This window comes from Astatotilapia calliptera, chromosome 11, assembly GCF_900246225.1.
Source record: "Astatotilapia calliptera chromosome 11, fAstCal1.2, whole genome shotgun sequence".
NCBI classification, from domain to species: domain Eukaryota; kingdom Metazoa; phylum Chordata; class Actinopteri; order Cichliformes; family Cichlidae; genus Astatotilapia; species Astatotilapia calliptera.
In genome coordinates, this window is record NC_039312.1 from 5,049,898 (window position 1) to 5,067,293 (window position 17,396).

General features: G+C 43.3%; 1 protein-coding gene across 2 annotated transcripts in view; it reads right to left on the reverse strand.

Moving 5' to 3' along the window:
* ldlrad4b (low density lipoprotein receptor class A domain containing 4b) overlaps positions 1-17,396 on the reverse strand; it is a 258,527-nt gene that overhangs the window by 30,555 nt on the left and 210,576 nt on the right. Inside the window, exon 1 of one of the 2 annotated variants that reach the window (XM_026185858.1) lies at positions 4,438-5,853. The exons of the other annotated variant lie outside the window; for it this stretch is intronic. Coding sequence (XP_026041643.1) covers positions 4,438-4,531 — 94 coding nt within the window. The 5' untranslated portion in view covers positions 4,532-5,853. Of the gene's footprint in view, positions 1-4,437; positions 5,854-17,396 lie in introns of those variants that run through there. 2 annotated transcript variants of the gene reach the window in all.

Sequence of the window (17,396 nt, forward strand, 5' to 3'; positions counted from 1 at the left end):
TGGGGGGGGTCTTTTTTTTTTTTTTAATGCTGTTATTTGGTTGTCCTCGCCACTCCCCTCCCCAAGGTCCCTGACTTTCTATGTTAGAATTCATTAATAACATGCCTAAAAATAAATAAATAAATAAAAAATAAACTAATTCCAAATCAAAAACACCTCTACAAACAAACCCCCCCATAAAACAAAAAAACCCTAACCCCAAACACACAACAAAGAGCTTAGTGAGAGATTGGATTGGCTGTCTGGCTGCAGACTGCAGGGTAAATATTGGCTGAGCCTGAGAGTGCCTGTCTGTGTGCGTGTCTGTGTGTATACATCTGTAAATGTGTGCGTGCGTGTACCCATGTGTACATTTTTGCGTGTGCGTTTGAGGGAGAGTCAACAAGTAGCCGTGTGCGTGTTTGGCCTGAGGTAGTTGACAGATGACCCCGCTGCCACCTACACACTAACACCACTCACACACAGGATTACAGATCAGGCCATTTACATCCGTCTGGCTGGCTTGCCCCCGCTGCAGGCTAACTGTTACATACACACAGCGCAGACGGTCACTTAAGTCTCCGATACAGGGACCAGGACATTCCCCAGAGACAGATGTGTGTTTGTGCGTGCTTCTTAAGAACCAGGAGGATGATTCTAGGAATATTCTACACAAGGGTTTGTATTTTGAGTTTTATTTTCGACACATTTGGTCGCAATATAGTTACTGTGTACTGTATAAGCCAGGCTAAAGGATCGATAATTGCGACGCAATTGCTTTTTCAGTCCAAACATAAGAAAGACTGTTAGGTACAGGCTCACAATCATCTATTGGTCCCCGGCATCTCCTCAACCAATGACATCACTCAGGTTTGGAAAAACAAGGAAGCTACAACTGGTTGTATTGTGGCGTCTGCCATGTTACTCGGTCAACTCATTATCATGCTTGTGTCTGACTCTTACCTAATTGAATGATGCTAGGGGTGCAACAATACTCGTATCAATATTGAATTGTTCGATACAGTGCTTTTGGTTCGGTACGCATATGTATCAAACGATACAAAATGTTTTATTTATTTTATCAACTTTTCTTCTGACGATGCTGTCTGTGTTGAGCGCTCAGTGGATCTGCGTTCGACTGATCCGCCTAGGCTGCACTGTCGAGTGCAGATCCACTGAGCGCAGCGCAAGCTAGCAAGACAGAAGCTAAGCTCGTTGCAACATGGCAACTGCCTCAACGCTACCCGAAATTGAACCTCCCCCACCCTCATTCAGATCTGGCGTTTGGAACTATTTTGGGTTTCATGTGAAGTATGACCCTGATGGTAAGTGCGTCATGGACAAAAGTAAAACAGTATGTTGGATGTGCCACGCAATGCTCAATTGGTGGGAACTAGTGCGTTAGCGCAGTGAGCTTGTTAACGTGTTGACGCCGTCCAGCCCCACGCACGGGGCGATCTGCGGTAACTCGTTAACGGAGATTTGCTGCGTTATGGCGTTAATGTCATTTTAACGAGATTAACGCTGACAGCACTAGTGGGAACACAATGAATATGACTGCACATTTACTCCGACATCATCCTAGTGCAAAGACAAGTGGAAGCAGACAAAAACAACAAGCACGCATGCTACAAACTTTACCCGAGTCATTAGCACATGATTCTCCTTATGGGGACCTGATATGTTTAATATGCTGCTGAGAATATAGCCCAGAAGAAGTGGATAGTATAGCTTTTATTTTGGAAAGAGACATTTCTCTGTAATAAACTCTCTTTTCCAAAGATGAGTGATTTCTCGATCAGATTTATTTATTTATTTTTATTATTTTGTTGTTTCAGCAACATTAAATTTAAAAACTGTTCTTTTGAGTTAAAATATATTTATAATTTTAATAAATGACAAATTAAAAAGGCATGAACATTTTTTTGTATCGAAAAAATATCGAAAGTATTGAACCGAACCGTGAATTTTGTGTATCGTTGCACCCCTAATGATGCCATTATGCAGCAGCTGATCTGCAGCCTTGTCCCAAAATACAATCTTACTTTTCTAATCAGTTTTCCTGATTTAACCATTTTCAATCCAGATTACAGAACCAACCACTGCATTACTATTGAGACATTTCCCAAGGTTTTGTAGAAACACAGTTTGCACTAGGTTCAAGTAGAATGATCTAAGGCAGCTGACATATAGTATTTCCCCTGATAATAGCAGTAAGAGACAATATCTGATTAAATGACTTAAGAGTGTAATATGTTTGCCGAACACATGTTTGCAGTGTGACCCTGCAGGGACGACACCTTCAAAAGAAAAGGTGAGCCACTATCCAGTTAAAGCTTTTATCTCTCAGCCTCTTTAGCCGGGCAGCTAACTGTAGGTTAAAGCTAAAGGATGCGCAATGACTGGTGCTGCTGTGTGAAAACAGAACTTTAAAATACCATGCCTACTATACGAGATAAATGCACCACACAATGAATCCAAGCACAGCAACAGCTAGGAGACTAACACTTGTTAAGAGGTCTCTGCCTTTCAAATCCTACATGTGAATCCCAGTGTAGGCTGAGGTTCGGTTCCTGGCCATGACACACTGTCTGCGCTGTGATCCCTCTATGTTCCAAGTCCCTTTCAATTTTCCTCCTCGTCTGAATGAAAGAGGAAACACACCAGTGAGACGCCTGCTCCGCTTTATAAAAAAGGGGAGAGAGAGGAAAAAAAAGAAAAGAGGCAGACTGTAGCTCTTTTCTGCAGCCAGAGAAATCATCAAAGCATGAGCTGCATTATTCAGCCTTGCCGAGTCTGCATGACAACACAGCCGACAAACAAGAGCTCTTTTCAAACCAGACGGCCACTACAGTAGAACACAGCTATTTCAAACCACTTGTGAATGGAGCTCCCTCCGACTAGTGAGACATTAAGACGAGAAGAAATGCACTGAAAATACCAGGCCAGCATTTATTCAAAGTTGTGTGAACCCACAATGCAGTTTGTTTGCTAGTTTAATACTTTGCAAGTGTCAATCAGAGCAACCATTCCACTTTTTCCCTCCTCTTGCTGCACTGCTCAGTCTGAGACAGTCCTCCTGGATTATCTAATTAGGCTCCGGTGCTGTACCAGTCGATCTGTGCGTGCACCACTTCATGCCTGACTATGTGCTTTTCCTGGCTAGCAGTACCATGATGCCATAGAAAAACGAATGGAGGAACACCAGTCCGTCTGCCAGATAAGCGCACAGGCGCGCACACACACACTTACTTCTTGGTTGCAATGTGGCGTCAGCACAACCACACTCTGCTGCCAAATCTGAATCTAATATCCTGTGTTCACCTCATGTTGCCCGGCCCTGGCCTCGACCCCAGTGGAAATTACACATCAGTGTAACTCTGTCTGTCCTTCTGTCCGTACGTCTGTAGCTTGTCTGCGTGTCTGTCTGTCAATATATCTGCCTGTCTGGCTCTCCCGCATCTCTGTTTATATCTCTGTCGGTACTTGCCTGGCTGCCTGGTTGTGAATCTACCCGCCTTGTCTGCTATGTGCCCGTCTCCTGTTTATTTGTCTTCCTCTGTCTGTCTGTAGACCTGTCACACTGCATGGATACACTCACTGTGCGTCTGGCTGTCCTCTGGTGTCTCTACATGTCTGCCTGCTGTGCTTTTTTTTTTTTTGCTTTTTTCCCTGAATGCTCAGTCATAAAGAGGAACATCTGCAGTGGATCTAGCAGGCAGCAGCATTAGAGCAGAGCTGATAATGATAGTTTCTCTTTGGGCCGCTCAGAAGGCAGACAGACATAACATACCATTCAAGCGTTTCCTGTCTGTGCTGACAGGCAAACTATTTAACCCTCTGTGGTGAGCTCCGAGAGCATTTGCACAGCCAGGCAGCCCTATAGGGTCATACAGTGCCACTGTAAAACAAACTTCAAGTGAGAAAAAAATACTACTTCTGGAAAACGCAGTAGATTATTAAAAGCTTTTTTAGTACTAAGCTGGAAGTACACACATATTGATATTTCTTAATAAGCTAACTGTTGAGTATTACAGTGTAACCGATTAATAGTAATGGGCACCTAAGAGCTTAAACGTACGCCAACGCCTGACATAAGCACTAAAAAGTCCACACGGTGTGGTAGAGACACACTTTAAGTCAAATACAGACAATAAAAGGAGGTTATAAATACCACTAAGTGCTATGAGGTCACCATAAACTTTCTGCTGGACAGCGCAGACATGCTGAAAGTCCATACAGAAGAATTATCGGTTTCCTCTAAGGTATTTAGAGCGGCCCACAGCGAGTTAATAGCAGAACTGTTTAACCGTGTTGGATGAACACTAAGTCTGATTTGTTGTGCTTCTGTTGCCACACTGGAGAGTGCACATAAAACGGATTAGGCACTAAAGTCTGTCTGTCGGTAGGTTTTTAAGGTCAGGAGAACTCGTAAGAGGAGCAGCTAATGTTACTCACATATCTCCATTCCCTGTGGCTGGGAAGCGGTGCAGTTGCAGGAGCAGGTGACATTGGAGTTGCCGGGGCCGCCAGGAGCCGTTAGGTTTTGCATGGGGCTGGGCAGACCGGAACACCGCTCCGGGGAGAGAGCCGCCGCCGCCGCCGCCGCCGCCAGCGTCGGGGCCCCCCGACGGGAAAACAACGAAAAACTTCCAGGCAGCAGCAGCAGCAGAGTCTGCCGCTACAAGTAACTCCCGACAGTTTCGCTTTAATTATCCCAAGGCTTTTCTCACGCCATAATTCTCTCGGAGCGGCTCGGTGAGAGAATCACTGGGAGAGCTGGGGACGAGCCATTGCCTGTGGCTAATGCATTGTACGGCTTTTTCCGTTCCTTCCTCCGTCGCTGAGAGCAGCTGTCTTTACCCTACTACAGCTCGGCAGACACGGCGTCCTCAAGCCACGCCCGTAAACTGACAGAATGCCGCAGCGGCCTATCAGAGAGCTTCAGGGGAGGGACAGCGACGGGGTGGTGGGGGGTAGGGGAGGGAGGAGCCGCTGCCTTCAGGAGCGCTAAGAAATATCACTACCCTGACTTTAGCCAGCTAGGGGGAAAAAGCAACAAAATAAACGTAGTCCCACACCCTGTATGTAAAATTGACACTAAATCCAACAAATCTTCTAATTAATGACCATCAAATGCATTCACATTCCCACATTTTAATATGACAATGAATTGTAAGAGGAGCACTTGAAGGCAGCAATGGGCAGAGGATGGGACAGCGGCTGTACTTTATGGTAGTGTGCACGCGTGTCTGGGTTGCAGGGGGCAGGCCGCACATTGGTGAGACTGAAAGGGGTGGCTGACCTGACTTAGAAATCTAGCAGACGGGTCGTGGTTGACAATGGCTGTAAGAGAAAGGAGTTGGGGGGAGAGAGGAGGGCTGGACCTGGTAGGTCTGGTGTGTTATTTGGGGAGGGTGGGGGAAGCGCTTCGAGTTTCACTCCCTTGTTATGGCCGGCCACAGCCAATATAGTCGGCTCTTTAAAGGGGCTAACCTTGAGGTGACCCCCCCAAGCTAGTCTTGTGGTTCAGGGCCACATGTGCAGCAGAGAGGCAAACCCCCGCCCCCAGCACATCCCTGCTTAATCTAACCAACAGTGCAGCCATTTCATCCAACACACAAACACAAACACACACATACAGGATCTATAAATAAACCGAGCTGCTCAAATCTGAGAGGGGCTCTGAATGCCACTCTAGTCCAGGAGGTTCCCAAGCTAAGGTTCAGGGACCAAGCAAGGTCATCATAGAGCTTGCAAGTTTTTGACTTTATTTGTGCAGAGGATAAAACAAGTAGTAGGTTAATAGTCTCTTAGCTGGTCATATTAGATTCCTGAATTTGCAGGTGAATCTAAAGATACTATAAAGGATACTCTAATATACTATAAAGGATATAAAGTATACTTTATTTTGAACACATCATTGAGGCTGTGCAAGAGAATTCACATTGGATTTTTTTAAAATTATTTATTATTAAAAGATCTGCTCTACAAGGAAACACATTTGTGTATTCTGCTATATTTTGCTATAAGTGTTGTAGGAACTCTTGATCTAGTAGTCCTGAAGTCACTCCCCCCCATCCTATTGCTGTTTGGAACCATAAGCTGTGTATTAAAGATTTCTGGGCTTCCCACATTGGTCACTGCCATGTCAGAGTGCCATGTCAGTAAGATTAGCAAACTTGGTTAGCAAGCTGCATCTATAAATCATGTGCCTGTAAAGCACAGACACATATTTAGTTGAGGTGATGCTTTATCCATTCCAAAACCAGTTTTCATGTATGTTTCTCTTGATTTAACGTCCAATTATGCCTAAATTTCAGCTGTGTAGCTGTTGATTTGAGGTGAAGTGGAAGAATGTTTCTACTACTTCTACCAGTATCACTGACAGCAAAAACGCCACTGAGTATGATGGTGCCACTACCATGCTTGACAGTTGGTACAGTGTTTTTAAGTTTGAAAGCCTCACCTATAATCCTCCAAACATAAAACATACATCTATTCAATGTGAACAAATAGCTCTTTGTTTTGTCTTTCCATAATACTTTTCTCTAGAAGGCATTAGGCTTGTTTATTTGGACTATACGAGTGCCAGGTCTGTGCCAGGAAACCATCCAGTGGTCAAATATCCAGCCAAAATTATGCCAGAAGTTTGTTGATGGCAAACCAAAAGCATCTGGTCAAGATGCAAGTTGCTGTTTAACCAAATATTAGTGGTGTTTTGAATCTGAATTTATTTTGGATTTTCTCCAATTTACACAAACTTGTGCACCCAATACTTGTTCTTTAAAGTCATTAAATATGTATGCTTTACAATCATTCCTCTCCAGAAACACCTAAAGTTACCATGACCTCATGCCCATTATGAACATGTGTAAATGTCTGACAATCAAGTAACTGCAATAAAATAAGAGAACTTCAATCAGCAAAACTGAGTTTTGGTTGGCTTGTACCGCAGAGCATGCTATTTATTTTTATTATTGGTCAGATAATTCCAAAAGGTACCAACAGCACAAAAACAATCAGGTGGTCTAATTCAGTGACTTGAATTAGTGTAGTTGAAACCGAGCAAACAGCTTCCAGCTACCAATACTTTTGTTGGCATACCTGTCCATCAGAATGGCAACACTGGTCTCCACACCATCCCAGTACAAAGTCATTTTGATGGATGACTTTGGGCATTTTAACACAAAAGTCTATGGGGACTGACTCACTTTTGGATACAGCCTCAAGTGGATGTTAAAGGAACTGCAATTTTTACTACTTGGACATTAGCTTCATTTTCAGTCCTCAAAGTTGCCATTTATGTGGGGAAAAAAATAAATGTAGCAGATGGACGTGTGACCTGCTCTAGTATAAATGGAACCTCATCAGTCTGTGCACATGGAAAGCACGAACTGGCAACAAGTAATTATATGAAAGACCAGAGATGATGATTGGAGTAATGAGCGGGCCAGGCTTACAGCCTTTTACCAACTGCATGGCCTCATGATGGTCCACGGACCATTTTACTGGACGAATGAAGCTCTTCCAGGTGGCATTCCAAGAAAATAGAGCAAAGAGGGAATAATATAGGAATGGCTCTTCTGATCACAGGCCTGCTCTCTTGCACACCACTTCTGCAGCAAATCATAGAAATGCCATGGCAGAAAATCGCATCACATATTGTGTGTGCTGGGAGTGAAAAATGAGAAATGCCTGCTCAGAGGGGGTGCGGTTTGACCGTTTTCACTCTGAAGACATCAGTAACCGAAGGCAATAAAACGAAATGGACCTCTGTGAAGGAAAATAAGTAAATGGGGAAAGCAAAGACCTCCGACAGATGTTCTGCATTAAGTCCCGCATCACTAGCCAAGTTCTATATCCAATCATGCAAAAATATTTTCCTTGACAGCGGCTTCTACACTCCTCTACGAGTGGACTGACACCTTTGGAAGAGAACAGACTGCGTGACCCTGAAACAATTTACAAACGCCTGGCAGCTGTCATAATTGTATTGAAGCAACAAATTGAGGCAACAAATTGAGGCACTGCTGTGTTGTCAGGTAAAGCAACGATATCGATGTACTAAAGACCATTTTTTACAATTTGTTTTTATGTCTTGATCTGAGGTCACAGCCATGCACACACATCCCAGACAAGCTCTCATCCACAGACAGACACACATCGATTCACCCTCTTGCAACCCGCATCCAATCCACCACCACAACCACAAAAATGCAAGCGCACACATGCACAGTCTGTCTGGAGCGTCAATTTAGTCCCCTGGGGAGCACGCAGGGTGACACCACTAACAGGCCAGACCAGACCAGACAGCCAGCAGACAGATAAATACTAGGCACGGCTGAATACCAAATGCACTCGTGTCTACCAGCCCCCCACTCCACCCCCACCCGCCTATAGTCTGCACACACACACAGGCGCTCTCTCTGTGGGTCTCTCGGGAAACGTCTGTCTCATCGTGTATTTGAGGAATCCTAACTTTAGGTTGATAGGTTTATCATGCTCGGCACGTGCACGTGGATCTATTTTTGGAACTTTGGGAGTGCGGGCTTTCCTGCTCACACATGCTTACTCAGGAGTTCACTGCAGTGTTAGTGTTACTGTTGCTGCTGTTTTGTGAATCGAAGTGCCACGCGTTAACGTGACGGCCCTTTAAAGATCTGACAATGCACACTTTTTAATGCAGCATGGACAGGAGAGGAAACACCACCACCGTGTGTCTGGACAAAACCCACACTTCGGATGGCAACAGGTCCATCTTTAGCCACGGGATGCCCGTCTTGTGCATATGTATGTTTGGATACACGGACCATTTCCCACCTGTCACTTCCCCGTGACTTTCCAGATAAAAAGACAGCTGACAGATGACAGTAAGACAGTAGCAGTAGCAGTAACAGTATAAAAGATGCCACGGATGACTCAGAGTTTACATGAGCTGTTTGTGAGGAGACCATGAGTGCATCAGTGATGCGGTCGGGCCAGTAGTGGGGAAAAAGCAGCACAGCAAAGGCCTCAGTTGAGGGTAGCCCCATCCCAACAAGGGCAACTTCTCCATCCCAGCCAGTGTGGTGCTGAGCTGCAAGCTACTTTATAGCGCCATCTTGTGGCTCATCTCAGAAAGAGGCCTGTTTCCATCCAGCATCCCAAACACGGAGTGGAAAAAGTTGCTTTCCTTCCCTGGTGTCTGCTTCAGTCCTTCTCGTGTCTCCTCTCTGTCGCTCCATTACTTGTGAAATCAAAGCTGTCTCCCAGGCAAAGGTTTAAGCTTTGAATCAATTATGCCTCGTCTTCATCAGATGGCACGAGGGAGCAGAGAGGAGGACACAGAGGAAAATAAAAGAGTCCGTTTCTACGGCTCATTTTTTTAAAGACAGATTAAAGTTCTCACAGTGAGCTGTTTAAAGGGCAAATCACAGTTATACTTTACACTAAATACAGTATTTTTTCCTGTATGAGAAGGACTTTTTATACAGAAAACTATGCCGACACCTCTGAATTTGCACTCATTTTGTGTTTTGAATCAACTCTTTTATTTCTGGTTAAATTCTAATCAAAAATCACAGTAAAAACAGGTATATAAAACGTAATATTTTATAGAACAGTGTACTGCATACAACAAGTGGGACATCATTTTCTGCTGAAAACACAGCAAACAGGTAGTTGCTTCTATATGACTGCTTAAAGCAGGGGTGGGCAATTCCAGGCCTCGAGGGCGGGTGTCCTGCAGGTTTTAGATCTCACAGGACATGTTGAGGAGCTAATTTAGCCATTTAAATCAGCTGTGTTGGTTCAAGGACACATCTAAAACCTGCAGGGACACCGGCCCTCGAGGCCTGGAGTTGCCCACCCCTGGCTTAAAGTATCCCTTCAGGATATTCAGGACCCTTTAAATCTCTAAAGTATACTCCAACAGAGCAGAAATAAATCATTTATTGATTTGTTGACTAACATAATTAAGGGATTTTTAAGCGAAAGTAATCAACACTCAACTTCTTAAATGTTATGATTTACATTTTCATTGAATTTACTTTAATCACTGACTGACAAAGAAAGACGTTTGAAGATGTGAACTAATCAGGTAATTGGGCTAATTAGGAATCTTTTGCTCCTTTAAGGTCAATAAAGGAAAGGCCATATACAAGGAAGCTCACTTCTGTATTCATGCTCATGTAATGATAATCTATGATGTATTATGCATAATATTACAGTCACACAAGGCTATTTTTCTGCTGAAAAAGGTTTACTTTTTGTATTTTTTTTTGTATGTTCCTGATTACGCTTGTGTACTTTTACCTATTTTCATCAGGTACATTTGTATGTTAAATGGTAAATGGCCTGCATTTGTATAGCGCTTTACTCAGTCCCTAAGGACCCCAAAGTGCTTTAAACTACATTCAGTCATTCACCCATTCACACACACATTCACACACTGGCAATGGCAAGCTACGTTGTAGCCACAGCTGCCCTGGGGCGCACTGACAGAGGCGCGAGGCATGTTTATTAAAAGATCTCCAAAATATCTCCAAAACTGCCAGCACACCAAAACTGACCTGTCTGTCCATATGTGATCACCTCTTGGTTTGTTTTCAGCATGATTCTTTAAAGGACCGGGGCATAAAAGCACTAATGCATCTTTTATCATCTTGTCAGTTATCTGAATCACTGGGTAAAATTACAGGTGTGAAAGTAGTAGTAGTTTCCATCCAAATGTAACATAAATACTAACATTTAGGTAGAAAATGCCAACTAATGCACTACTATCATATACATACGAGGTTTGTTTGTTGGCGTGTAGAGGTTCAAAGGGTTTCATGGGCATAAAAACATCACATGTGTTTATGTGTGTGGAAAAGTTTAAGGGTGGAATTAAAAGAATGTCCAATCATAACTCAGTTTAAAAACAAATAAAAGGAGATCATTTTCACAAGGTGCAGGATGTTAATCATAGGAGGTATTCGTTAGTGAAAAAATGTAGTTTGTTGTTTTGCAATGTGTACTATCTAAGTGTGTGTAGCCTTGGATACAGTTATAAATATATAGTCTCATTATATCTCAGTGAACACTGATTTGTTGCAAGTGTAAACTTTATCCGTTTCCTTTTCGAGCAAGTAAATTGTGTGCTATACAGAGTTATCCATGGCAACTTTCTTTATTTTCTAATACTTTTTTCTGTTTACAATTATTTTTTTTTGCATGTTCAAAATAAAACAGCCAATCAAATCAAAACAGTCAGAAAAGGCATAAAAGGAGATTTTGAGGTAGAGGTGGGTTTCAAAGCAGCTTGCATATGCAATGAATCTGTTGATCAGTGAGCTCATACCCTTCGGGAACTAACGCTAAACTCGATTTTGGGTTAAAATGAATCTTTTTAGGATGTTAAAAACATTTTTTAACACACAAGTTTTCCAGTTGAAAATTGACATGCAAACAGGTGGATGGAGTTGCATGCAGAACAAAAGAAATACGTCTTCCTTCTTTGAGAAGGTGACTGGACTGCACAAGTGACAAAATACCTTTCGTTTTTGGAATACTGACCAAATAAACAAATAAATAGGAGGCGGAAATCATTCCCAAAACAGCAAAAATGGTTAATACAGTGGAAGCAAATAACTGAATGAAATATTCATCCATGTGGCCACAGAACTGCCCCCAAAAATCAGAGAAAGAGCAGAAACTGACGGGCTGTGAACCGTATGGGATAACCTGCGACACTGCAAATGAACACAGCACAGAGGAAGAAGAAGAGCAGTTTCTTGCCTGCATCACTAATGCCTGTTTATCCCAAAAAAGCCTCAATCGTGGGACTCGTGTGATGAAAGTATTTGCGCATGACGAAGGATCCATTTTGACTATAACATAACATTTTCAGTCAGACTAATAACTCGAAACACCCCGTGACTTCTGTGTGGAGTGGGTATTACTGAATGCCTTTCCAAATGTCAGAACAAAAGATGGATATGACTCAGCCTTAATAACAAGGCTGAATGGGATTCATGAATTAACCGCAATGCATCTCACCAGCTGACAATGCTGGAGAGCGAGGGAGGAGAGAAAGGGGGAGAGAAAGAGAGAGAGAGAGTGTTTGCTTAGGCATCGACTGTAGCTCGGCATCTTCAGCGGAGCGCTAAGTAACAGAAAGGCCACTCCAGACAGTCAGATTGCAGAGTAGAGAGTTGCGTTCAATAAAAACGTCTGGCATGCCACATCATATTTGCAGCTTCCTGCCCTTGTCTGGCTGCAGTGCCGTGTCATATCCTGTCCACACAGGTGCACCAGCTGTCTGGCTTCCCACCCCTGTCATTTTCACACACACACACACACACACACACACACAAATGCACACACCTCACTTACACCCCTGTCATTTGAAAAGAATACCCCTCCCTACCTCTCTTACTGCCGCAGGCTCCACTGCAATGACACCACAGCTCTCAGTGAAAAGTTATGCATGTGTGTGTCAGAGACAGATAGCTAGAAGAAGAGAAAGGGGGATGACAGAGCAGACAGAAATATGCAGAGTGTGTGTGTGTGTGTGTGTGTGTGTGTGTGTGAATAAAACAGTTCACGAAGAGAGAGACAGAGCCTGAGGTGGAGGATACTGAGAGTAAAGGGATGAATGAAGAGAAGATGAGAAGAAAAAAAAAGAAGAGAAGGTGAGCAAAAGGAGGACAGGAGGAAAAGACAAGGCAAGATAAAAGGAAAGCATAGAAGAAGAAAATGTATGAGGAGAAAAAGAGATAAAACACAGGAAGAGAGAAAAGAAGAGGGAAAAACAGGGAAGAGAAAATAAAAGAAAGTGGGAATATAAAAGAAAAAACGAATAAAGGGAAGATAAAAAAAATAATGGACAGTAGAAGAAAAAGGTAAGAAAAAGGAAAAAGTCGAGGAATAACAGAGAAAAAAAAAGCAGAGAGGTGCCAACAAAAAAAAGAAGAAACAAAGTGAAAGCAAAAGCCAGTGAGTGAGTGAGGGAGGGACATAGAGGCACAGACAGAGAGGAAGAGTAGATAATCAGCAGGTATTGAGCTCTTTTCACCCCTGCGGTAGGGCTCTGCTGAGCATTGTAATGGGCTGTCTGCCCAGCTGGGCCGATGAGCTCATGTCTGGCTTTAATGCCAATCCTCAACTGGCACACAGCTCGGCAAGGCAAGCGCAGACGCAACACCACGATGCCGCTGGGGAAAGGACGCGACACAGCTGAGCAAGAGGAATAGAAAGAGGAAGAAAAAGAGAAGGAAAAGTGAAGGAGAGAGCCAGGCAGGCTGAAGGTGTGTTGTGTGCGTGCGCACTTCCATCACAACACTGATAAGAGCCCCGAACCAGACGGTGATAATCACACAGCCAGTGAGACAGCAGCTGTAAATGTGTGTCTGTAAAAGTGAGGGAAGGGGGACAGAAAGAGCGAGCGAGTGTTATTTTATGCAGTCATAAACAGCGGTGATTACAGAGTGTGCATGGTACACGTTACAGCCTCCTGCTGCCGAGAGTGCATGCAAACAGACGCACACGTGTGTGCAAAAGCACACGCATGGCTACGAAACACAGAAGCACACATGCAATCTGATTTTCAAACAGCTTTTAAGTGAGCCGCTGTGTACATGTGCAGACAGCTGACTTCAAAAAGAGTCAGTGTTGGACAACAGTGCTTCAGCGCGCTGGCTTTTTCCCTTTCCTTTTGGTTTTTTCAGAGTTGGTATTGTCGCAAAATACAAAGCAAGCGTTTTCTTGCACTCAATGTGGCAGCTGTTCTCACTGCAGGCAATTCACAGCAACCATTATAACATTACGTGGCTGTTTTATCCCCAGGTTTGCTGCCCGTACAGACAGCTCTACACTTTGTGTAAACCATGGCATCACCATTCAATCCGCATAGAAAAAAAGCATGAAAAACAGAGGAAGCTGTATGTCTCCTCCAGTCTTTGTAAGTCTGTGCATAGGGCCCTCTATAACAGCTTTAGATCTAGTGATTGTAACTGTGTATTTGTAGCTCTAATGAGCATATGCTGATCATTAAATCTATAACACATGAGCATGAGGGCAGAGTCACTGCACAGCTCAGCTCATAGCTCGCTGCTGTACTAAAGTGATTTAGGAGACATTAGCGTGACTGTACCCTAGTAGTCTTGTATTGATAGTCCTTTGAAAGCCCAACCCTGACTGAACGAAAACTGACATAACTGATTTTTAAGGCCTTCTGGGGACACTAACAGGATATGCACAACATTATCATTTACATATCATTCACACAGACAATGTAAAACATTAATATCGCTTCTGGGTATAAAAAGTGAAGGCTAAGAGGAAGTGCCTTTTTAAAGAGCACCAGGGGGCGATACCCGCGGTTGCAAAAAAGACTTCCCACAGAAGTTAGCCGTTGGTCACAAATGACTACATACCTGTCTGCAAATACCCCACAACCCCTGATTGTGATGAAAAATATTTATTGATTGCTGTTTGCAAATGTTTGCTGGAGGTTGTTTCCAGTTTTTGTGAAAATTGCTAGGCCCACACACCGGTCAGTGATGCCCTGGTGACCACTGGTCATTAAATGTGTATTCTGGGACGAGTTGGCGCGTGTTTGCTGCCAGTCACTAGCATAAAACTGTCTGGAAAGATGTTTAAGATGCACCAAAAACCTCTTTGCAATTGCTTTGGTCACTAGCAGGTTGCTGCAGTTGTCTGTAGATTGCACTGGAGACACTGACTTGTCTGCAAACACTTGTGAACTACTCACCAAAGTAGCAGTGAAAATGTGAAAAGTGTGAGGCAAACCAGAAACCGAGTGTCAGTTTTCCAAGTGAAAGTTACAGCTTTTAAACTGTGCTGCTTGCAGCAGTCAGGAATAAAGTTGACTTTAAAGGCAAACATTCTCGATTTCTGGTTTGCATCGTACTTCTTCAGAGTAAGTGGCAAGTGTCTGCACTCAATGCAAACTTTGGTAACTTTGGCAACCTGCTACTCGCCAAAGCAATTACAAGGAGCAATTTGGTGTAGCACCCTATTTATAACAATTTCATTTAGTGACAGTCAGCAACCGGCAGAAGCAATTATCAATCACTTGTCAACTGGTCAGGGAATACACATTTCTCACTACCAACCTGAGTTTTCCAATAGATCACTGACCAGTCCTAGGAGAACAGAGTTTATGGGTTCAGTTTCAAAAAGAAGATTATTCAGGATATAGCTAACAAAATGTAATGGACATGCTGATGAGCATTCAGTGTCACAGTCAGATCCATCCCACACTCATCTCACCTGGTTTCAAAGCACTAAAATGCAGATGGCAAAAAATGGTGACCTCATTACAGCTATGTCCATATTTTATGCTTCTGTGAGTTTCTACACACCATTAACATATATTCAATAATCATCCCCTTTTAGCACCAAGACAAATTTTGTGGCTAAAGGTTCCACCATGTTTACCATGATGGGTGAATTTAGAGATTAATTTCAGATAATCTAGTATTAATCAGACTGTCTGTGAAGGTTCTCAGTCATCCAGGTCATCATAGTCTAAGGTGGAGAGTCCCAGATTTAAACTCCCACTGGGTTTAAATCTGGGACTCTCCACCATGTGACCCAAGAACTGAAGAAGCTTCTCGGATGAGAGGTGAAACGTCTTCAAGCAACTTAAAGAAGTCCAGACGCTTTTCTTTCCAAGCTCCTTAGACTATTAACCAGACTGTTTGAAGTTTGGGTAAAAATGTGAAACTTTTTTTCCTTCTCACACAATCAGCAGTAACACATGCTTTTATGTACAGGCTTATTCTCTGTTTATCCTGATTGGCACCGTCTGGGCTCGTCTTCCTCATCTACCCTACCTTGTTCACTCATCGCTTGCCAAAACAAATTAAGTACACGACTATTACTTTAGTATTGATGCCTTTTCCTAATTAAAAAGAGGATAATTATTCTTAGTCTCTCTCTGTCGAGTGCACGTACTACGTGGGTGTTATGTTGGAGTTTTTGTTTTCCAGACACCAAATGCTGCAATGGCATCCCAAAAAACATGACAATTAGCTGTAGTCGGTTAGCTTTACTGACTGAATCTTCTTTATTGAAACTCTAATCAAAATAATCTGGATGTTTTATAAAGTCTAATTAAACTTTTGAATGTGAGACCCAATTAGGTCATTTTTCTGTTCCTTTTGTTTCTGCTTGACTGACTCATTGTGAGATTTTCCATTACTGTCGAGTACCGAATGAACACCTAGTTTCATCTTTTTTCTCCAGTCTATTTTTCGTTTCCATGTCAAGAAAAATCTCTAGAATACCAATCCATCTCCACAGAGACTTCATATATCGGTTTCATATATCATCCGTTACATACATCCGAGAACGTCACAACATAAGCTCTGACTGCGAGGGCAGCAGGTCTGGAACAGATGGACGCTCATATGAACAAGTTGCTGGGATCCAAACACTCCAAACACTCCTCCTCTCTGCCTGTCTGGCTACACCACGTAAAATGCTATAGCGTCCATATTGAGCACTATAATGAAAACATTACATTAGGTGAGAGATCCTGTGCTCCGAGCAAGGGCTGACAGATGGATGGCAGTGGGAACATGTTGCAGCACCCCAGACCTGCTACCACCCTGGCAGAACATAGTGACAAGCAGGTTAGCATAACCGGCAAGCTAACACTGCCTACACTAACACAGCTGTTTCCAGGCGACTCCTGCTCACACTGGTTGGGCTCCGCACATGTATATGTTATCATACCATATAGCTTCGTTAGCTGCAGCATTCGCCATACAGCCTGTAAACAGCACAGACCGTGACAGCTTGTACCAGCCCAGCCAGTGTTCACCACAGTCTGCCTCACTGCCATCCTACAGCTCTGTAGCAGGACCAGTGAGTTAACAGCTTGTACCAGGCCAGCGAGCGTCCCTGCTCACAGCTTGTGTTGCTAGCGAAACCCCCCTCTCCGCCCCCCAACCTCTCTTTACAGTAGTAGCAAACAGGACTATGGGGAGTCAACAGATCACCCCACAACAGCTTGTAACCGCTGCGTTCACTGCTGAGGTGCTAAAACCAAAGGCAAGGCTACACAACAACATTAACACTGCATCAAGTCAGCAGTGGTATCTCATTCGTGGTAGATAGAAATGTCTCACAGGGTGGTATTAGCAGCAAAAACGATGCGTTTGATCTAAATCTCCATATGTGAGGAATAATGACAGATGCTGGGGCATAACCTGAAGAGTCTGTAACGTCTGATTCAAAACAGAAATATGTTCAAATGCAAAGACTCTGAATATTTTAGGAATATCCAATATGTACATTTTTTGGCCTCAACCCTTCTAAGAAAGATGAGCAACTTCAGAATTCCCCGTATTTCTCTCTTTCTCTGGTCCTAAGGATTTAGTGCTATTGCCATACACCTGCTTTTAAAGACTTACTAATAAAGG